The sequence below is a fragment of the Sorex araneus genome, chromosome X (genome assembly GCF_027595985.1).
Source record: "Sorex araneus isolate mSorAra2 chromosome X, mSorAra2.pri, whole genome shotgun sequence".
Classification (NCBI taxonomy): Eukaryota; Metazoa; Chordata; class Mammalia; order Eulipotyphla; family Soricidae; genus Sorex; species Sorex araneus.
The window spans coordinates 20,131,793-20,155,742 of NC_073313.1; the positions used below are offsets into that span (position 1 = coordinate 20,131,793).

Here is a 23,950-nt window from a genome sequence, read left to right on the forward strand (position 1 = left end):
TGGCCCGTTGTTGCTTCCTTGCTGTAGATCTTATTAAAGTCCCACATATGAGAGATCTTTCTGTAGCCATCTCCTTCCTTCTGTGACCGACTCCTTTCCCTGGGTAATGTCCAATGTATTTATTTAATAATTTTATGACTGAGGTAACAGTGGTTTACAGGAATGGAAATGTTTTCAAATTTTGTTTTGAGAGCCTTCCAAGTGGAACTCTGGGGGACCAGGGTCCACTCCCAGTTCAGGAGATCATTTATAAGTTTTACAAGCACCATGTTCCTCACCACACCCACTATCAAATTGCTAATACCACTCCACCAGTGTCCATAGGACCCTGCCTATTTATCCCCCAACGTTCCATGGTAACCTCTGTTCTGTCAGCGGAGGCTGAGAGTTAGTTTTTAATAGATATTGACTAGTCCTTTGCTTGCTTGCTTTATGTATGACATCTGGGTGAAATCATCTTGTATTTTCCTTACTTCTTTTAACTTATTTGGCTTAACAAGATCATCCTCAAGATACCACCCGTGTTATAGCAAAATTTAAGATTTCATCTTTTCTTAAAGTTGGGAGTATTCCATTGTATATGTACGCCATTTCTTTGTCCATTCATATCTTGCTGGGCACGAGGTTATTTCCAGTTTGGGGCTATTGTAATTGTTGCTTAATATTGATTTGCCCTTGCTCCTCCCACATGGAGCTTAGGTTTACTGAGTTACTTTCACAACAGTGCTCCTGAGGCACACCCAATTCGATCAGGCACTAATAATCCTATATTGCTTTTTTCCTTCATTTTTGTCCTTTGCATGTTTAGCAATGTTCTTTTTGTATAGACACAGGAAGACAGTTGATGCTATGCTTTTGTAACATGAGAGTTAATTGACTCCGAAGAATATTTACTCCTGGGCAACTATTATATTTACTTGACTTAAGCTTCAGTTTCCCTTACTTCCTAACTCCAAACAATAATAGTGAGTTTTTTGTTGAAATATTGAATGTAATCAAAGTAAAGTGAAAGTAAAGTGAAATTTATCAGTTACATAGGCAGGGTGGAGGATTGGGGAGGTGGGGGGGAGGTATACTGTGATTCTTGGTGGTGGAATATGTACACTGGTGAAGGGATGGGTGTTTGAGCATTGTATAACTGAGACTTAAACCTGAAAGCTTTGTGAGTTTCCACATGGTGATTCAATAAAAACATAAATTAAAAAAAAATAAAAATAAAAAAATTTTTAAAAATGAAAAAAAAAAAAGAAATATAATGGTAGGAGCACGGTCATGGAACAAACTTTGTCATGCCCCAAAAAGAAGTAACTGAGTTAAGGACTCTCCTAGGGTTAGGATAGACTAACCTGGTCAGACGACTGTCGTCTGGGATGTATAGTGAGATATCCCCAGGCGGGAGAAGCAAATCTTTAAGTTTACTGTGTTCATACAAAATGTGTACCCCAACCTTCACAATTTCTATATAACTATACTGTAAGGAGAGGAAAGGAAAAATATCTATACTGTGAGAGGAGTAGGAGAGAGAATGAGGGGAAGAAACAACTACGCTCTAGGAGAATGAAGGGATGAGGATGAGGATGAAAGAAAAGGTCACTGATTACCAGTCTGGGGCCCTGTTTCTGTTTCCCCATTCCTCCATTCCTTTGTCCTTCTGTTGCCGTGGGCCAGCTGGAGGGACGGTTCTCGGCCACCCAACGTATGTGCCCCGCACACCCATGCTTTTTGAACTTACAGTAGTAACACTCAATAAACATGGGTGTGGATACATCTTTTCGAGTCAGTGTTGAGGTCTGGGGATAGACTTCTGTCAATGGAACTGCTCAACCACACAGGAGAGGTAGTTCTACTGTGGTGCTGTCCAGAAAGACTGAATTCAGTGAGTGAGGACTCCCTTTTCTCTTCTTCCCTGCGAGCAGTTGTTTCTGGTCTTTTTTATGTAGGACATTCTCACTGGTGGAGGTGACACTGGAGTGTAGTTTTGATTTACATTTCTCAGGGCACTCTTAATCTGTTCCCTAGGCTGGGCACCAGCCTAGGAGGAGCAGAAGCAGGCGCAGATGTTGGATGTGACCCCACGAGAGCATGTGCCCTTTCGAACTCCCCCATGCAGCTATTCTAGGCTCTGACAGGTCACTCCTGCTTCCCTGGCTTAGAGTGGCGTTTGAGGATGAGTAAGAGAGGAGACGCCCTATTTTTAATGTTTGCTATTTATAGTAAAGTATTTAAGTTACATTTAAAGAAACAAAGGAAGAAGCATGTGAACTTAGGGGAACTAAAATATTATTTTTCCTGAAAGTCTAACACATAGCAAGCAAACATTTGTTTGACTTATGAATAATATTCTGTACTAAACTACAATCTCATCACAGATATATTTGACTAATGTCACTTGCTTCTCAATACTTTCCTATGATTATTTACTCATTCTTTTTTTAAATAATACGCGAGGAATAATATATACAGAACAGGTATAATTCTACCTACAGTCTGTAATTTATATAGGTAGAATAATATGCTAGAATAATATACTAATTGTTCAATGCTAAGACACGGTACAATTCATGGTCCCTGCACTCAAGGAACATTAGTGACAGGAATGAACAATAAATAATTATACAATAAAAAATAAAATGGTGTTGTTATGAATATGGGCACACATGTTCTAAGAGAGTACAGAGGAGAGATGTAATCTAGTTGGGATTTCAGGGAAGACTTAACTTTGAGAGTCTAAGTTAAAAAAAAAGACAAAACAACAACAATAAAAGAAAGGAGCTACCTCTATGAGGAAGGAGTGGTGGTGGGTGGAGTGATTCAAATAGAGGGATTCTGGTGGGAGGGAGACAGGTGCTTAAGGACGGAAAAAGAATACTAACATATCCAGAACATAGGTAGTGAAAAGTATAGAAAATACTGCTGTTGAGGTAGCTAGGGGTTGGAATGAGGTCCTCCTCCTCTTAAAAATTTTCTTTTAGCTAAATCACAGTGAGATTTCCCCTTACAATGCTGTTCATGACTAGGTTTCAGTCGTAGTGTTCCAACACCCATCCTTCCACCAGTGCACACTTCCCAGCACCAGTGTCCCCAATTTCCCTCCTGTCACTGCCCATCCCACCCCTATGGCAGGCCTCTCTCTCTCTTTTTTTTTCTCTCACTCCCCTGCCCCTCCTCCCTCCCTCCTTCCCCTTTTGGGCACTGTGATTTGCAATTCAGGTACTGAAAGGTTGTAGTGTATATGCTTTTGCCTACTTTTAACACTCAGTTCTGGTCCAGCGTGATCATTTCCAACTATTATTGTCATACTGGTTTCTTTTCTATCTTACCTACCCCTCTGCCCCATACACACTTGTGGTAGATTCCTACCACTGACCAGTCCTCCTTGCCCTTGTTTATATCTTAAGAGATTTTTTATCCAAAAAGCAAAGGTAGGCTATTAAAGAGTAAAGAGGCAAAAGGATAAAATGAACAAGAATTGGCTATCATGCAAATACTTGAGGCGACAATAAATTTGTTAAGCCTGAAGGAGCAGCCTCCTTCACCAGGTGGTGACACGAACTGGAGGAGTGGCAGGGGAGAAGAGGACAGGGAGGATTTGAGATTCCTTTACTAAGTCCACAAGATCTGCTGACGGATCAGATAGATTGGCGGCAGATGGTGGAGGAGGAGAAAAAGCTGGGGACTGGAGGCTATGTCAAGAATGCCTTCCAATTTTTTCGCTTATTTTAACTGGTGCTAGTCATAGTAATAGGGAAAAATTCATTAGGGCAGGTTTGGGGGTAAGGGAGTCATCCTGACTTTGGTCTTACCCATCTTAGACTTTAAAGATAAAATATTTTTAAGAATCTAATTTTAAGATGTGCCGTTGAAGCATACCACATGAACAAAATATAAGAGGCTATACATAGAATTCAAAACTCAGAAGCACAATCTAGATTGGAGATAGAAATCTGTTATGTCAGTTGTATGTGGGTTATAATTAAGAGAGTGGGTACGGAAAAAACAATTAATAGGGAATAGAGAGAGAGACAGAGAAAGCAAGCAGGTTAGAATGGAACCTTGAAGAACTTTAACACTTAGGCATTAGAGAAAAGGAAAACATGGGGCTACAAAGGCTGAGAATGAGCACAAGCACATGTGTTAAGTAAACAGAAATGGAATCTTTGTCTGGTGACCTAAAGTCTAAACTTATAACCATTATTTTCGTTGGCTGTTTCATCTATATTTGGGTCAAAGTATAACCTGGGGTTTGAAAGGGGTCAACAGCTGGAACTATTAACTAAGAACTGCTAAATAGTCCCCTTAACACATAAGAGTGCTAAACTTAGGTTTTAAGGGGACTATTTAAGGGATAGTGTTTTGAAGCCTGTAAAAGCATTACGTCTTTTGATGATTCCTCACTGACAGGTGGTAAGGAAGAATTTGTAATGTGAAAAGCTGAAGGCAGGCTGAATTTTTCACTTGATGAGAAATGGACCAAGTAGATTTGTTTTAGTTTGGGACACTTTTGAAACTAAAATAAATATGAACATCACTGACTAAAATACAAGCAGTGCACTCATTTTAAAGACATGTTATATGTTCCCAAACTTTCATTCTCATTAGAAGGTACATACTACCCTCCGTAGTTCCTTGGGAGTACCCATGCACATTCAGCTGGATTAGGGACCCTATGGAGGACTGAGATATGCTGCTAGATCCCCCTCCAGTTCTTCGTGGAGACTCAAAGTGACCAAGCTCATCAAGAGCATATCTTCTGATTCTTCTGATTTTTAATCACTCAACATGTGCACTTTTAAAGAAGTCCTAGGTCATGGAGATAGTATGAATACTGTAACATTTAAAAGGTTTCAATGTACTCTCAGTGATTTTATTCACTTTCTCACGCTTACTTTTTTTTTTTCTTTTTGGATCACACCCGGCGTGTTCAGGGGTTACTCCTGGCTCTGCACTCAGAAATTACTCCTGGCGGTGCTCAGGGGACCATATGGGATGCTGGGAATCGAACCTGGGTTGGCCATGTGCAAGGCAAATGCCCTCCCCCTGTGCTATCGCTCCGGCCCCATTTCCTTTAGTGTTTGGTACTACATTTTTGCTGATGGACTCATTTGAAATAACACCCCAGAACTGAAGTAAATGCTTACTGATAGAAAAGTAAAAACACAGAAAACCAACCATTAGTAGCATTTCATAAAATAGTTCTGTTTCTCATGTGCATGAAATATACATACACACAAATTTCCAAAACAAATATTTTGAAAAGCATGTGTTCATGACTTACCTTACCAAATGATCCCTGCCCCAACACTTTTAAAAGTTCAAACTGGGAAGGATCTGCCTTTTCATGTCCTTCCTTCACATGATGTGTGATTGCAATTTCTTTGATACTGCCTTCTTCCTATTAGGCAAATATAAGGCAGAAAAGAGTTAGAGGCATGTTCTCTCACAACCAAGCAATATAAATTTAGCATATCATATTATATATATCATGCTATATATCCTCAAACCACCTTCATTAATTGACCAAGTAGAACATGCCAGGCAAGTATACTTTCAAGTTAGACTAAAACCAGTCTACCGGGTAGGCCAATTTAACATCTGTGTAACATTAGTACTGAGTATTTCCAAGTCATCATTACCTACTAAGGACTATTAGACTTGTTTCATAAGATGAGGAAAGTAGTAACAAAGAAATATCAAAACACCAGAGTATTGAGTTGTTCTCTGATATGTGGACCTACAAGACAGAACTAACATCTATTTGAAAAACCCTCTTTACTGGAGTGTAGTTGAAAAAAGCACTTCAGGGTAAATATGAAGACTTTAAACCACAGAAAGCTTGTTTGAATAAATATGAAAACTTTCTTTTCTGCTTGAAATACCTAAGATGATGTATTGTCCCAAGGCTACCTGTGATCGGATAGGGGAAAAAAAGAGTCACTCTAAAACTTAAAACCAAAAAAGTCTAAAATTTGGATGGATGATTAGACACAGAAAAACTGTTTCACAAGATGGCCTGATCTCCAGGTTAAGAGGAGAAAATTTAAAGACAATGGACACTTTGGTTTTCTAAAGAAAGGAAGTAGAAAAGAAAGGCTAAAACATAAAAAATTACATAGAACACTTAAAATCAAGGTACTATATACTATACTTCAAAACTCTAGCAATGAAACCAGAAATAAGGAGCATTTTTACCTCTGGGGCATGCAATCTTAGGTGCACAGGTATTACTAACAAGATTCAAAGTTTTATACAAACTGTTCATCACGTTTGTTATTTTTGCATTCCATATAGTTGTTTGAGATCAATTAACATTTTTCCTACACACAGAATATTCACAATAAAGGAATTACACCTAGAGCACCCTTGACCCCAGAATTTAGGGAGAAAAAAAGACAGAGAGAGGAAGAAATCAGGGGGGTAGAGGGGAAGGAAGAAGACGAGAAAGGGAAGTAATGGGAAGAAGGGGGGAGCCTTCAGTTATACTGGGGTTGTAGCAGAGTGGTGCTGCAGCTCCAGATGCAAAACACAGACCATGACATGGAAGACAGGAGATCTAAACTGCAACTACCAGAACGTCACGATGTGCCGGACATGGTGGCTGAGGCTGGAGAAGCATGGGGTGAGGATGGACAATGGAAACAATGGTGGAGGGAAGGGGACACTGGTTTGGTGTTGAAATATTATATGCCTAAAACTCAACTTACCAGTAATTTTGTAGATCAGTATTATTTAATTAAATAAAAAAAATTAAAGAGAGAAACACAGAGATTTCTCAGGAAGATATATCAGGGTATCCAAATAGGCTAACTCTTGAAAATAAGAAATAAAAGGAGAGAAAAGCACTTGTAGAAAGACAAGGAGGAAATCCAGGCTTTCTTTCTATTTGCTTTGAAAAGTAAAGGTTATAAGTATGTATGCAGCTTTATTCTTTTGAACTTATTGAAACTTTGGCAAAAGTAATAAAAACAACCCCATATGGCCGGAATGAAAGTACAGCAGGGAGGGTGCTTGCCTTGCATACAGCCGACCCTAGTTTAATCCCCAGCATCCCATATGATCCCCCCAAGCCCTTCACGTGTAATTCTTGACCGGAAATCCAGGAATATTCCCTGAGCACTGCTGGGTATGGCCCACCAAACAAACCAACCCCCCAAACAAAACAAAAATCAAATGCAACCCATAACATGGTTTTGTCTTTGGTTTTGTAATTTTATATTCATCATCTCTTTTTTTTCCTTTGGTCACACCTGACGATGCACAGGTGTTACTCCTGGCTTTGTACTCAGGAATTACTCCTGGCAGTGCTCGAGGGACCATACGGAATGCTGGGAATTGAACCTGGGTCAGCCGCCTGCAAGGCAAACGCCCTCCCCACTGTGCTATTTTTCCAGCCCCTCATCATCTCTTTTAAGCCTCACAACTATCCTACATAAAAGAACAGAATCAAGTACTAACCACCTCCCCAACCCTTTTCCAAGTGAGATGAACTATGGATAAGGGTTTTTTGTACCTATGTCAGAAAGGAAGGAATAAATACAGTATTTTTAAAAAAACATTCAAAGAAAAATGTAGGTTATTTTAATATTTAGATTAAAACTCAGTGAGTATCTGTGTAACACATACCAGGTATCAAGTCTGTCTGTCAGGTATTTTTGTACCTGTTGGAGAGGGCTAATGAAAATACTGGATATACCCCAGAGAAAGCCAAAACAGTTTAGAATGTTCAGGATCCCCCACACAGCACCATAAATGAGAAAACTTTTCAAAGCTGGTTTGAATGATCAATTTTTGGAGTTTAAAGATATTAGGTAAAGATCACAAGACAGTAACTCATAGACTTAATTTTAATGCTGGGAGAGAGGTACCATCAAATAATCTGAACACAATGAAACACCCCTTCCTGCCACTGCCACTCCGATTCATCCTCTTGATGAACTCAAGGTAGGAAACTCCAGTCATACGAAGAGAGCTAAAATATTCCAAGTTTCCCTAAACAAAATGCACTGACACTTCACCTTGCCACTTGAGGGCATCTATAGTTTCTCTTCCTGCTATTATCTCCAACCTGGGATATTTCCTGTTCTTGAACTGTTTTATTTTAAAAAAATTCACTTCATCAAATGCTTTAATTCACAATATCTTTTATTTCTATTTCCATTTGGACCATGAATTTCTTGTACAGTTTTCTATTTTCCCTGTTTCTAGCAGCCTCCATAGTCCTTGTGAGGGGCAGGTTAATTTCACAATGATTCTTAGGCATCCATTATCCCTTAACCATATTTTCCATTCTTCTGAGATTCCTTCCTTACCCTCCCATTGGGAATGATTGTTCTCTAGGCCTTGCTGCACAGCTTTATCTCAGGATATCTCTTGAGTGCTTTCCTGGTTGCTATCCCCTCCACCCCTCCTCTTCTTTTCCTCTCTCTCTCTTTCCCTCTCCCTCCTTAAGTTACTCCCTGGGAACTTCCTAAGAAAGGTTATGTGGCAGGAAACTCTCTGAACCTCACACATCTGGAAATGCTTTTATTTTGCCTTCCATTTTTGCGTGGTACTGGCCTAGTATCAAATTGCAGAACCAAAAGTCACCTTGCCTCTGAATGTTGTCACCATTGGTCTGTGGCCTTCTCGAACCCAATGCTATTGAGAGGTGGTGCAGCCTAATATACACTTTGGGCTCCCCCCATGCCCGATTTGTTTCTGGAGGCTTGGAGAAATTTCCTGGTACTACTCTGGGGACCCACTGGGGTGCCAGGGATTGAACACAGGTCAGCTGCGTGAGAGGAAAGTACCTTACCTACTGTAAATGGCTCCACCCCCAGAGAACAGAATTCTTTATATCTGTGGGAAATCTAACTTTTCTGTGATAATTACCTTTAATCCATTTTTTTTTTTTTTTTTTTTTTTTTTTTTTGGTTTTTGGGTCACACCCGGCGATGCACAGGGGTTACTCCTGGCTCTTCACTCAGGAATTACCCCTGGCGGTGCTCAGGGGACCATATGGGATGCTGGGATTAGAACCCGGGTCGGCCGCGTGCAAGGCAAACGCCCTACCCGCTGTGCTATCGCTCCAGCCCCACCTTTAATCCATTTTTAAGGGTCTGTCATTTTTGCAATTCCGGTATAAGTTGGAAACTTTATGTCTACAGTTGATTCTTATTTCTTTCTCATATTTTCTGACTATATTCTGAGAAGCTACTTTGATTTTTATCACCACACTCTCATACTGAATTCTGTTATTCTGGTACATCTTATATTAAAGTAAAATTTGATAAAAATCTTCTGCATTAGGGTCTAGAGAGTAATAAGATGTTCTTGGAGGTTAAGAAAAATGATCCATCACTGCCGACGGCCACATTTCCAAAAACTTGACACTGTTTTATTCTCTACACATTCTTCCATTCATTCCAAGTTCAAAGTTTCCTAATCACAGCAGCAAACTATTTTCATCTCACTTATGTATACACATAAAGGCAAAGTATCCTTACTTGGTAGCTTGATGCTTAGACTGTGTTTAAGGTTACCAGTTTTTCTGACTTATGGGGCCATGAGTACTTTAGAAATAATCTGAGGTTCAACTGAGACATATAATTCTAATCTTTGGACAATAGGCAGGAAAGCAGATTATATCTGGAATCCAACCAACATTGTAGTTGCACAGAATAGTATCAAACTTCTGAAGGCGGTGATAACGCAACAACAGATGACATTTGTGAAAACTATGTGTGGAAAACATGTCTTATGTCACTAAATTACCTGTTACTGAAATAAATCTGTCACATGAAAACAGAAGTTTGACAGTTTGTAAAATTATGTTTTTGCCTTTAAGTATACTGTGAAAAAATATATTATTATGGTAAAAAGAACTTTGCCAGTGCAACGTGGCTTAGATATTAAGCTATACCCATTTTAATTTTTAAGGCTCATGTATTTTTACCTTTCTGCCACAGCTGTTATTTTATGTGGCTGTTAATTACCATAAAAGCCTTTTTAAAATTTTAAAATATATTAATTTACAAGTTTCCATTTTAATATAGTCATCTCTGCCGCTTGGGGGAAAGATATCACTGCCACTGTCATTAAAGATATCATGTTAGATCATAGTAAACACAATAGAAAAATGTATTAAATTGGGTAAAAGGGATCAGAAAAACAGAGGTAGGAAGGGAGCTTTACAATTTTAAATGAGTGCCACTTTTATTGTCAAGGTGCTACTTGAACAGAGACTCTAATGTTTGAGGGAATCAAACATCAGAAGAATGAATGTTCCCTGCAACGCGACAAGCCAGTGCAAAGGCCTGAGTGGGAACACACACGGAGACCAGTGTTTGAACTGGTGTGGAGGCCAAGGAAGAGACGGGACTAAAATTCAGATGGCTGCCATGCTCTTGATAGCCTGGTCCCAATGAAAATGTTCTCATCAATGACATATTCTCCTAGTCCCACTCCTTTTTGTTAGAAGGCAATTGAGAGGACAGCCAGGTACTACGCTAGGTATTAGACATACCAAGATAAGGCACATTTGTCCTTTAAGAACTTATCTAGAATTTTAAATAAATCCAAGTTGGGATGATTCTTGTACAAATAAAACAAACTGTTGTTATAAAGAGGCATAAGTAAACACTGTGGAAAATGTCCAGAACAGTTACATTGGACACTACAGAAAAAAGCGCAGAATATTCTTGAACAGGTGATCCTTTCATCACACAGAAAGTCACCTTGTTACTTTCCTCTTAAATAGCCTTTATGGTTCACCTTTTAATGGGATAAAGTTAACTCAATGCTTCCTTTTTACTCTTTGAAAGGGGAAAATACAATTCTGCTTCTTAAAATGCAAAATTGGATGAAACGAACTGATATCAGTGCTATATATTTAAATAATAATAAGGTAATGTGTTAAAATGTAGGAAAATAAGCAGGATGGTATTAATTGATTTTAAAGAATGAGTCAACATTTGGCATTATGCCCTGCCTTGTATACATAATTTCCTTTTTCCTCTCCTCCCTTGAGTCAGGAAGTGTGTTCTTAAGGCATTCGTATTTCCTAATTGTTTTGAATATGAGAATATTATTATTATATTTTGAAGTATATAAATGTTCCTTAGTAAAATCCAGTAAATTTCCCCCTGAACTTATAAATGAAAAGCATAGATGTTATATCTTAAATATATTTCTAAACTAAAGTATCACTCTCTACAAAGAAACTTAAGGTTTATGTTATACAGTAGTTTTAAAGATCAGGATATATAAAATTATCAGACTATGATATATACTTAGATGAGTTCAAATCATAGTGAGAAACCACATTAATTTATTCTAGATTACAAACTAAAACCAATTAACGTTCTTTGCATTTAATAGATGATAAATATGGTTGGCATTTTTCATTTAACCAAATTTGTCAAGATAGTGTTTCAAACCAGTTTCCTGTTTCTATGTTTAAGAAAAGCCCATCGCTAATTCTCTAGACTAACTTTCTCAATCACTACCATAAACATCATGGAGTTTTCTCCCTTTCAGGAATCACAAACAGCACACTTAATTTTCTTTAAGAGTAGCAGAATACCCCAATTCTCATGGTAAAATACCAGAATATCATCCACTAAGCATACTTTAACAAAAGGAGTGCTTTGAAAACTCTGTCTACGCCAAGTTAAATAAAACTACTTGCTTAAAGTTACTTAAATATAGTTGATTGAAAACTTTAAGGTTTTGAAGAAATCGATTTTAACTAAGTTTGATTTTAAGTTGTCTGTTTAAAATAATACATTCTCTGTTAAAATACTCTTCACATTATTGTAATTTCCTAAATATCAGTAAGCTCACAATTTTTTTCATGCCTGGACTAAAACTGTTATCTGTTTTATTATAAAAAAAGACAAACATTAACAAGATTAAAATGACCATAATATTAAAAAACTAATGCAAAAATAAGTTTACGAGATATATAGAGTTGTAAAGTATACCATACACAACTGGCTTACTTTTAGTTCACAGAAATACTATCTTCTACAAGTTCTTCTAAAAGTTGGTTTTGAATTTTGAAAAGCTTCTTAAAATAACAGATAAATGAAGTAATTGTTTAATTAGCGTAATTATACTTGGCTCCAACTAAAACATTTTAGACTTTACAGAAATCAAACAAAGCTTACCTGAATAGAGCGAACACGGAAAGACAAAAACTTGAACATGGCTATGAAACCATGATGGTGATAAAAGAATTTCTGACCGTAAAAAAGTAAGCTAGAAAGGAAAGACCAAGCCCCTGTAAAGTTTTCTCCTACCAGCTGTTCCGGCAATTAGAAAATTTCCTGTCAGGCGGGTCCTGAAAATGCTAGAAAAAGAGGCCTGACAATCTTCCTGTGGTAAAATAAAGGAGAAACGTAATGGTGAGAGCATTAATGTAGTCGCTAGGTAGGGAGGCCAGAACAGGAAACCAAAACAGATTTGCTGATAGCAAAATCCTGTTGAAGTGTTCTTGACTCTTGGTTCCCACCAATTCAGATCATTTCACAACGAGTGAAGAAATGCCAGTATTTCTTAAATATATGATTCTTTAAAAGCAACTGGAATTACTAGCTTGATTAAAACAATATGCCACCAGCGCACATGAAAAATTTCCAAAGGATATCTCGAGAATATTTTAAGGTCATATTAGACTTTGTCATGGGAGTTCCCCAACAATGAGGAAAAATTTAATGACTATGGGTAGACAATGACAAGAATAAACTTCATTGGGCTCTAAGAAGAAAATTATTCTTGTTTTAAATCAAAATAAACTATGTTAAAATTCGCCTTGGCTATAACCATGAATTCTCAACCACTGAAGATTTCAAAGCTCTCAGAGCCCAGATTGTGGCGGCGCGTTAGCAGCTATGGGGATGATGGGGCCGTGGCAGCTCTCGGACCCCGCAACCTCTGGGTGCCACAGCACGAACCTCTCCATAATTTCATAGGAATGCGTGGAAGTGTGAATTCTTTCAAAAGGCACTTTTTTTGAATCATCGTGAAATAGTTGCATAGTTTTGACATTTGAGTTTCAGTTGTATAATAACTGGACACCCATCTCTCCACCAGTACGAATTCTCCACCACCAATATCCCCAGTATAACACCCCCTCCCCCCCTCCCGCCTTTCCAACCCTCCGCCTGCCTCTACGGCAATTTCCTCCATACTCTCTCTCTACTTTTGGGCATTACAGTTTGCAATACAGATACTGAGAGGCCGTCACGTTTGGTCCTTTATCTACCTTTAGCACACATCTCCCATCCTGAAAGATTCCTCCAACCGTCATTGACTTAGTGATCCCTTCTTTATCCCAGCTGCCTTCTCCCCGTATTCATGTGACAGGCTTCCGACCGTGGAGCAATCTTCCTGGCCCTTGTGTCATTGTCCCAAAGGTACTTTTCAAGGCCAGTGTGGCGACTGGAACTGCTGTGGCACCCCAGGTTTCCGCCGTGAGCATTGGCTTGGGTGGCTGGGCCAATCCAGAAACTTGAGGCCGGCAAGGCACCAAGACTAAAAAACCACCGCTCAGGGCACGAACCACCGAGCCCATCCGGGACCCTAATCACCTGCTGTGAGTGGCTGATACCCCCAAATCACCACTCTGTCTCAGGCCAGACTCCAACAACTCAGGAACAAGTCTCCCCAGAAATTAAGTTAGGTATGTGATAGCCACACCCACAAACCACCTCCACCTCAGCCATACAAGCTCATTTGTCAGTCTTGCTTCAGAGACTCTAAATAAAAGCAGAACCCCGGGCAGCCGCTGGGTCCTGCGATGCAAAATGACCACTATGACCCTAGCTGGACTCCACTATCTTGGGACAGATCTCACAGAGAAATTAAGCAGCGGAAAATTCTAATATGTGGGTTTTATGACTGAAACCTCTATGCTTTCACAGAGTCCGGGTGGGCTACCTCTGTCTAGCTCCCTCTACCTCTGGAAGCCTGGCAGTCACATCCACACTCCAAAGCCACCACCCAGTTAAAAAAAAGCCACTCCAGCTGTGCCTTCCCAGTAAGAATACTGAAAACCCTGAACAAACATGATGACCTCTTAGTACCTGTAATACAAACCATAATGGACAGAGAGAGAGAGAGAGAGAGAGAGAGAAAGAAAACAGAAGAAAGGTGCCTGCCATAGACAGGTGGGGAAAGGGTGGTGGTGGTGGTGGTGGAACTGGGGAAACTGGTGGTGGAAATGTACCCTGGTGGAGGGATGGGTGTTAGAACATTGTATGATGGAAACCCAATCATGAACAGCATTTTAATTGAATCTCACAGTGATTCAATTAAAAAAAAAAGATTTCAAGGCTCAAACCTAAAATTCATATTAAGTGATTAAAAAGTAAATTGGTTATGAGTAAACAAAAAGGAACAGTTCCTGGAGAAGCCAACCTGGAAAAGGAAGGGTCCCCATGACTCCATTTTATGCTCTAATAGCACACAGACATACTACTAGTATATTTTTGCTTTAAAATATTTTCTATGGTATGTCAATTTTCAGAACCTGGTCAACGAAATAATGGCACTTATGATCACTGCCCAAAGAAAGAAGCATGGGGAGCTGTGGGAAAAGGCTCGCTGTAAATGCACATTTCATCTATGTGCAATCAACAAAAACCTCAAGTGGTATGAATTTAGCAAACTTGCTTGAGAAACCCTGAGAATGATCAGCTTGTTTCCTGGATGAAGGAACTGTTGTCTTAGTAGGTGCATATTTAATGCTGCTGCTATCTCCAATGGAAGCTCAGTTCAGCACTCCTTTATTTTTAGTTATTTATTTGGGTTTTGGGTCAGAGCTGGAGGTGGATCAATAATTATTCCTGGTGGACTCAGGGGGCCATATATGGTGCCGGGGATCAAACCTGGGTTGGCTGCATGCAAGGTAAGCTCCCTACCCACTGGACTACTGTTCTAGCCCTGGCACTCCTTTATTAAGCAAACATTAATGTACCCATTAGGTGCTTCAGGTACTCTATGAAAGACCTGTTTTCCTGCTATATCAAAAATTTATGGGGCTGGAGCAATAGCACAGCAGTAGGGTGTTTGCCTTGACATGGCCAACTTGGGTTTGATTCCCAGCATCCCATATGGTCCCCTGAGCACCGCCAGAAGTGATTCCTGAGTGCAGAGCCAGGAGTAACCCCTGTGCATCTCCGGGTGTGACCCAAAAAGCAAAATAAATAAATAAATAAATAAATAAAACTTATGGTAATGTTCTATAAATGAACAAGCTAATGGTAATTAAGCAATCGCTAAAAAAAATGGCTCAATTAAAAAGTTCTCCTAAGTAGGAATGGCCGCAGAGATTTTGGTGTTGGGCAACAGTGAGGTTTATACAACAGAAGTATGAAACAACTCTGCTGGAATTTACATAGTATTGTAAATCCGTGATAAATAATTCTTCAAAAAATTTCAGCAAGGAAAGCCCTTAATTTTTTTCAACACACATGAACCCTTTCATTTTCGTAAATGAATCACTTAAGCTTCCTTACAATGCTGCAAAAGGGAAGCAAGGCACTAATACAATATTACAGTCTGAATCTGAGGTGTCCCTTAAGAACAGTCTGAAACAGCAAAAATCATGCTTATGGAACAATTGAAAACGAAACAAAATAGGGAGTCTCCATATAGCAGTCATCAAGTTATACTCCTGAACAGAACAACCAAATAATCATTTTTTGAACTTATTTTTTTGGTTTGGAAGGGCCATACTTGGCAGTGTTCAGCATTTGCTCCTGTCTCTGAGGCCAGAGGTCCCCACAAAAAGGCTCAGGGGGCAATCTGGTGTGCCAGGAATCGAACCTGTGTTGGGCTGTGCAAGGCTGCCCGACCAACTGTACTATCACTCTGGCCTCGTTTTTTGAAATTTGTCTAAATTGGTTTTAGTGACAACTAATGCTCAAGTTAATAATCCACATTATGCTGTTCTGTGAATTTCAATATAACAACTAAGAAAATGATACAATACTTCAGAAACCAAAATCTGAAATAACAATATGGTATCTTAATTAAAAGAAAATGGTACTGCTGTTCAAAAGACCAGTAGAACAACAGAAAGGGATAAATGTGGCACTTAAATAATTGAAGGGGATGTTCAGATATTTGGCTACCTGATATGTGCCCCAAGTACAGCCAGGAGTGATCCCTGTGCTCAGAGCCTGGAGTAAGCCATGAGCATCACTGGGTATGGCCCTAAATCAAAACCACACAAAACCACACAGAAAAGAATATTTTATTTTAAAATTCAAAAACTTCTCCATGCCAAGTATCATTAACAATGAGGATAAGCTGAAGTGATAGGTAGCATTTATGTTACAACTCATCACAGGGCTTTATCCAGATGCTGTCCATCACCTAAGTAAAATGAAAGATAGTAAGGTGCTCTGGCACATCACTTAAAACTATTATTGTTTAAGCACAACTTACTGCTTAGTAAAGAGTTGTTGAACTGAGCTCTCCTTAGAGACAGCGAACTCATCAAATGTGTGCCTTGACTATAGTTCCTGATAGACTGATCTTGAGAATGGGCACTGCACTTATCTTTTTACCGCCATCAAAAGGAGCCTATTAGAGGCCCTCAAATAATGTCTGCCTGAGGAAGTGTGATATGCTGAAACTGGAAACAGATGCTACTTATGCAGCTGTGCATGCATGAAACCAGGAATTATTGTTTATGGATTTCCTTTATAAAAAACCTAAATAATCAACATTTTTTTAAAAATGAAAGAAAGGGAAAAAAGGAAAAAGCCCACCAATTTGATGTTTTTATTTCCAGCCTTTTTTACTGTGTACATACATAAAACTTGGACCATTCTATACTATTATCACTTTTTTTCTGTAAAGGATCAGATATAGATGATTTTGGCTATGGTCATATGCTGTCAATTCTACCACTGCCATTTAAAAAAATGACTGATGTGTTTCACTATCTTAATTTACATAAATAGGTGACAGATCTTGGGTATAGCTTTTTGACACCCACTCTCTAGTATTAAATGATCTTTAATAGGTTATTAATGATTACAGAGGTCTCAACTTTACAAATTCCCTATTGTAGGGAATTTGATATTCCACAACATTTGAATATCCTCATCCTTTGCATAATCACAGTAATTTAGAATTTTACCTCATGTTTTTTTCTAAATTAAAAAAATTTTTTTAAGTGGAGCTGCAGTTCTGGAAGTAGAGTTTCAGCATTTTAAAGATTTTTTTTCTTTTTGGGTCACACCTGGTGATACACAGAGGTTACTCCTGGCTCAGGAATTACTCCTGGCAGGGCTCAGGGGACGATATGGGATGCTGGAAATCGAACCAGGGTCAGCCACGTGCAAGGCAAATGTCTTATCTGTTGTGCTATCCCTCCAGCCCTTAAAGATTTTTTTTACCTTACCATGCCAAATTGTCCTCCGGAATTGTCTATATGATAACAAAGGAACTACATCAAAACCTTGGGAAGGTGAAAACACCAATTAGGCCTTAGTAATTGGGGCTAGATCTAGTCTTGGCCCATTGCTATCTGCATATTAATGCCAATTGGTTTTTAAAATGTTTTATTTTAGGCACCGTGATTTATAATATTGATAACAGCAGGGTTTCATGCATGAACATTTCAACATCATACTTTCCAGTGGAGTGTGAGTTTCCCTCTACCACTGTCCCAACATCAGTGACATGCTTCCTACTGAAGACCAGTTTGTTTCTGTCACCTTTGGATATCTGTTGTTTCCTCACTATGTTTTCTTTATATATCACATACGAGGGAAATCATTCTGCATTTGTTCTTTCCCTCTGACTAACTTCACTCAGCTTGATACTCTCCACATTCATCCATGCAGCAGCAAATTGCATGATTTCTTCCTTTTGTATAGCCAAGGAGCACTCTATTGTGTATAGGTACAACAGTTTCTTTACCTAGTCATGTATACTTGGACACTTGGGTTGGTTCCAGACTTTGGCTATTGTAAATAGTGCTGCAGTGAACATAAGAGTGCAAATATCTTTTGAGTACAGTTTCTGAATTCAGTTTTTGGGAACAAATTCAAAGCAAAATGGAAAGACTGCAGTGGCTAATGTATGGTGAACACCAAGGAAAAAGAGGAAGAAGTAGGTTAGAAGTATATTAAATACAGCCTTACAGATCATCAATAAGTTTGAATTTAGGCTAAATTATCAGTATAATTTTGGGCAACAGCAGCATCATACAACACTCAAACCTGTATGTCCTTTTTGTCTAATTATTTCCTTTCATAGCTGATTCAACAACAAACTCTCACTTGTCTCAAATAAACCTAAAATTAATTTCTTGTTTTTTTTTTCCTCAATATAAATCATGATCACATAATGATTGACATCTTTTTTTTCTTCTTGGGTCACACCCAGTGATGCACAGGGGTTACTCCTGGCTCATGCACTCCTGGCGGTGCTCGGGGGACCATATGGGATGCTGGGAATTGAACCCAAGCTGGCCACATGCAAGGCAAATGCCCTACCCGCTGTGCTATCGCTCTAGCCCCATGAGTGCCATCTTAACTCGTTTCTTTGCTTCCAATTTCCCCTATCCAATCTTTTCTCTTCACTGCAACAGAATAAACTTAAACAGAGATTAGAGTTGCTTATGACTCTGCCACAATGACTTCCTATCACAAAAAAGCAACTTTCTGACTACAGAGCATAGAGTCAGCACTAATAAATGCTATTCTGATCTTTATTTAGGAATAATAAAGGCTACCTTGATCCTGACTTGACTTATTATAAACAAGATGTCAACATTTGGGTTTTAGATATCTGTTACCATATTAAGACCATTTTCTCTGCACTAGAATCTGAATGAATACTTCATCTTATAAAATGTCTTCTAGCATTTATTAATATGGTCACATAACTTTTCTTCTCTTATTTCATATCAGATTATTTGTCCAAATATGCATGCTCTGTTAGGAAAAATCTAATGCCTGAGTCTGATCTCTATTTTTCAGTTTTTGAATTTATAGTTATAAATAAGTTGGTACAGCTTCCTTTTCGTAACTTTCATTATCAGTTTTACGCTAATTTCTTAGAACAAACCAGAGAGCAATTTGAATTTTTACTATGTGACAACTTAAAGATTACAGAATTATCTTTTAAAAAATTTCAAAAGTTTCTCCTATAATACCAGGAGGTGTGGCACTACATGGGAGTTGTATGTGTTGGTCCTTATTCTATAATAACTTAAATTTCTTCACTGTGATTGGTATAATCAATTTTTTAGATTTTCCTATTAAAGCATTTCGATTGTCCTAGAAAAATACATTATTTTGGGAAGACTTTCATACTAGTATTGAGGAATACTATTCTGCTCTTCATATTTAAGTAAAATACCATGTATATCTAAAAGTAGAATAGTATAGCCAATCCTTATCTACCCAGCATTCAGCTTTAACAATTATCAACTTGTGGCCAATCTTGTCTTATACACTCTTTCACTTCCTCCCACTCCCACAATTAATTCTGAAGCAAATCCCAGACATTTTATCATTCCATCTGTAAATATTTCAGTTGTTATGTTTTAATCTCCTTCCTATCTGTGGTTATATCCTGTTTTGCTTTCCTAATGTGCATTTGCCTTTTTTTTCCTGTTTTCTAATTCACTGATTTTGGAATTTATATTTAATTCCTTCCTCTGCTTTTTATAGATTTACTTTGTAGTTCTTTTTCTAGCTCTGTCCTCAGTTTCTTGATTTGAATTTTATCATTATAATAATTTTTAAGGTATGAAAATATCATTTAATATACTATATATGTTTTCTAACAAATATATTCTAAGCACTATGCCTTACATGAAAATATACAATCTCACAACAATGAAATACTCACTTCCATGTTACAGATGAAGAAAGTGTTACTGAGAATAGAAATGAAGGAAGCTGATGTCCGAGTTCACACAGTTTTTAATTGGGAATGACTGTACTCCTGGTGAGAGCAAAATCAGGTAATTCTATCTGGAGGAGGAGTACTTATCTGTATGGCTAATTGCTGGTGTAGTGAAGAAACCAGGCGTGAGGCCGTTTGAGATGACCCTGAAGGGAGACGGCTTAGAAGAATTATAGCAGAGTATCTAAACACTTTTCTATGATATACATTACATGTGTATCAAACCCAATTATCAATCATCTCCATGAACTCATGGTAGCTGACCCCTGCTGGAAAAAGAACAAGCCTAATAATATAACATGCTCTTAATTGATTTCCTTTGGATACAATTTCTATATGGATCGTTCAATTGTAAGGCACTACATACTTTACTACTTCGAGACTATTTAAGTACAGTTGAATTAGAATCCAGCACAATGCAACAGTATGGCCTGTCATACAATGCTATGGTTCTAAGGTTTTCAGAGATAGGTAATATGTTTCATGACCAAGAACCTGAGACGCACAATAGTAGCTTCCTGAGTTCCAATAGCCCTGTTTCAAAGAGAGTCACGCTATGGTCACTTGCACTATCTCAGACGAAATGAAGACAGGGCAAGAGGGCAGCAGCACCCCTGAACAGGTCGGATTTTTTGCAACAAGTAGTAATAATGCCAAGACAGTATCGCTCATTTCCCTGTCCACTTTTTCTGCTTAGCCTGGAGGTTTTACTTATTCACGTTTGTCTAAGATGCTTAAATTAAAAGGCCCATTTAGGTAGAAGGGTTATATCTTTCAATAAGCCAGTATTTCACATTGACTCGATAAATCAGTATTGAGAATAGAACTTAATCAAATCAGTTGCTCCCTTTCCAATTATGGATTAGACGATTAAAAAAAAGTGGATATTCCAGAGTTGAGTAGAGCAGACAAGTAATTTTGGATCGGAGGCACTACATAAAATAGGAAAGCCATGATAAAAAGAAAGGGGAGGGGCTATTATTTTTTTAAAAAGCTCTTCCCGGTGGAGGAAAGAACACCAGGAAGTGGAAAAATAGCTCTGAAAGAGAGCCAAAAATATAGCACAGGGAAACCTTACATGTTTGGAAATCTTGCAGCTCACATGCTCCATTTAATGCCACCATGCAGAGCTAATTATAATGCTACATTATCTTAGAAATATTTTTCCAAGCAGTATACACTTAAATCTAGTATATTCCCCATGCTTTAAGTGCTAAAATGCATATACGCTCAGCCAATGACAGAGCAACAGACAGTTCTCTGCCTAATTAGCCAATAAATGATATTAAAGCACAACTTCACCAACACTCCCTGCCAATGAGCACTCACTTTCTTTGTTGAGAAAGCTCTTCACTATCTATTGACTCTGTGAAGGGATTCTCTTTTTGTAGTTTATTTTGTGTTTGACTCATGATGACTACAGGTATGTAAGAGTGAGCTGGACTCATGGCTATAAACATCATTTTATTTTTAAGATCTTGCCTTGGGCACCATGGCTTACAAGTGTTATTGGTAAGATTTCAAACATAAAATATTCCTGCACTGCACTCTCTGCCAGAGAGTGTCTGCTTCCCGCTATCTCTGTCCAAGGGTTCAAATGCAACTTTGAAGGTAGTTTGAGGGAACAGTCAAAGAAATGGAGGAAATGGAGGTAGTTGGGAACTGATCAAATTCCTTGGATACTTTGAGGACCACTGGACACATCACAGCTGTCTAAGGGTAACGGTTTTGTGTGTAACTTGGAAGAAACTACTGTAGAGGACCACATGCTTTTAGGGCATTAAAAAGAACGGGGAACTGCTGGTACACTCCTTCGGCTTGACCTTCATATGGGTACTGCTCTTGAGACTATCATGCAGTCCTCTGGGCAGCTGAGGAAGAATGGTAAGTCGGGACGTCATCTTCACTTGAGGTATTATATGACACTGTACCTTCCTGCTGTAACAGCAGTCTCTTTCCACAGCCCCACAGGAATAAAGGATACAAACATCAACTCTCTTTAGCAGGGAAAGGAGAATAAAAGAGATTGGCTGGTTGGAGCAAGTTAATCGGTGAGAAATTAAGCTAAAGCATAAATATGGAGAGGAAGCAACTATTCCCAATGGAGGGAGACAATGGACGGGGAGAGTTATCCACTATATTCTGCTACGCGTCCATTTACAGAGATATATTATCTCCTGACTGGAGCAGGTAGGGTGTTTGCCTTGCATGCGGCTGACCCGGGTTCGATTCTTCCATCCCTCTTGGAGAGCCTGGCAAGCTACCCGGGGCATACTGGATACGCCAAATACAGTAACAAGTCTCACAATGGAGACGTTACTGGTGCCCGCTCGACAAACTGATGAACAACGAGACAACAGTGCTACAGGAGAATATATAGTGCTATAGGAGAATATACTTTCTCCTATTATGAAATACATGGTGAAAATGTAAGGTTTTAGCAGTAGGTGCCTAAGCACAGGGAAAGAGTTAAGATATGGGGCGGCAACAGATGGCAGGGCAAAGAACAAAGAAAGCCATGAGGGCTGATGAAAGGAAAGCTATAGCCAGAAAAAAAAGGCTCTTCCTCAAATTGTAATCTAGGGGGTAAGTTTTTTCCTTTGTTTTTTGGGTCACATAAGTAAGTACTCAAGGTGTACTTGTGGTTCTATGCTCAGGGATTACTCCTGGAGGTGCTCACGGGACCACATCGAACCCGGGCTGACTGTGAGCAAGGCAAATGCCCTAACCACTGTACTATCTCATCAGCTCCCCTCAAGGATATGTTTATTAAGAAACATCACAGCTCTTACATCAAGGTCTAAATGAAGATATTTATCTGGAGAAGTCTGTTTCTCCTTTGAGCTATTGCTTTTGTTCAAATTAATTTACCACCTCTGAAACATTTCTACTTTGCTCACCCTTGGTTTTCTTATACCCCCATGAAAATATCTTCACCCAAATGTTTACATTTTCTTCGCAAAACTGAGGTTAATCTTAATCTGACCACATCAGTTACAATTTCCCTACCCCCTTTTTTGGGGAGGTCACACCCGGCGATGCATACTGGTAGTTACTCCTGGCTCTTCACTCAGGAATTACTCCTGGCGGTGCTTGGAGGACCATATGGGATGCTGGGAATTGAACCTGGGTTGGTTGCGTGCAAGGCAAACGCCTGTGCTATTGCTCCAGCACCCTCAATTTTTATTTTAAACTATACCTAGTTTTAAAAACTTTTTTAAAGGCTAAATATTCAAATACTGGTACAAAGTAACCCAGAGCTCTTGGTTAGTTCTTTGTTCCCACTGGCATCTACCTCTATGTGATACACAATAACCTTACATTATTTTCTCAATTCCTCAATTTCAAGCATTATAGCTAGGATTATTACATATGACTCAGATTACAAAATCTGCTTAAGTCAATATTTAGTCTTTGTAATTATAACTGAGCAGATGTTGTTCACTGCTGAGGTAAGGAATGTTAGGAATGTGACTACTGAATGAACTAGTCTCCTAAAGTACCCTTTATGCATCATAACATGAGCGACTTTCTTCTTTATGCCTGTAAATGCTAGATCCTTTGTTGCCTAAATCCCATGTCTCTTTTTCAGTTAATAACTCTCTAGCGTGGCAGGGCCCATCCTTCTAAGAATAGGTGTGTGTTAGAACATATCTTTGTTGCAAATAATTTTCAATAAGCATTTTAAAGGCACTGAACTGTGTCATTTCCAGTGTTGAAATATTTGTTATTCCCATACTGAATCCTTTATGTATGCTATTTTACAATCCAGCTAAAAGCTTTCCTCATCCTTTTTGGGCTGCTATCACAGCTATAGCAAAAACTGAATGGCTTCTAACAAACAACAGAAATTTATGCCTGGTTTCACAGACTGTAGACTGATGCCGTCTCATTGTGTCACGGTATATGGCAGAGGGAGGAAGGAGCCATCTGGGGTCTCTCTCTCTCTCTTTTTAATAAAAGGGCATCAATACAACTGATGAGGACCTTTCCTTAAATAACATGATCTCACAAAGCTTGTACCTACAAGATGGTA

General features: G+C 38.7%; 1 protein-coding gene across 6 annotated transcripts in view; it reads right to left on the reverse strand.

Moving 5' to 3' along the window:
* Positions 1 to 23,950, reverse strand: part of RPS6KA3 (ribosomal protein S6 kinase A3) — a 120,946-nt gene that overhangs the window by 56,876 nt on the left and 40,120 nt on the right. For all 6 annotated transcript variants that reach the window (XM_055121584.1, XM_055121583.1, XM_004612235.3 and 3 more), the window contains one exon: positions 5,276 to 5,392. In XM_055121584.1, the coding sequence (XP_054977559.1) occupies positions 5,276 to 5,392 (117 nt within the window). The remainder of the gene's footprint in view (positions 1 to 5,275; positions 5,393 to 23,950) is intronic.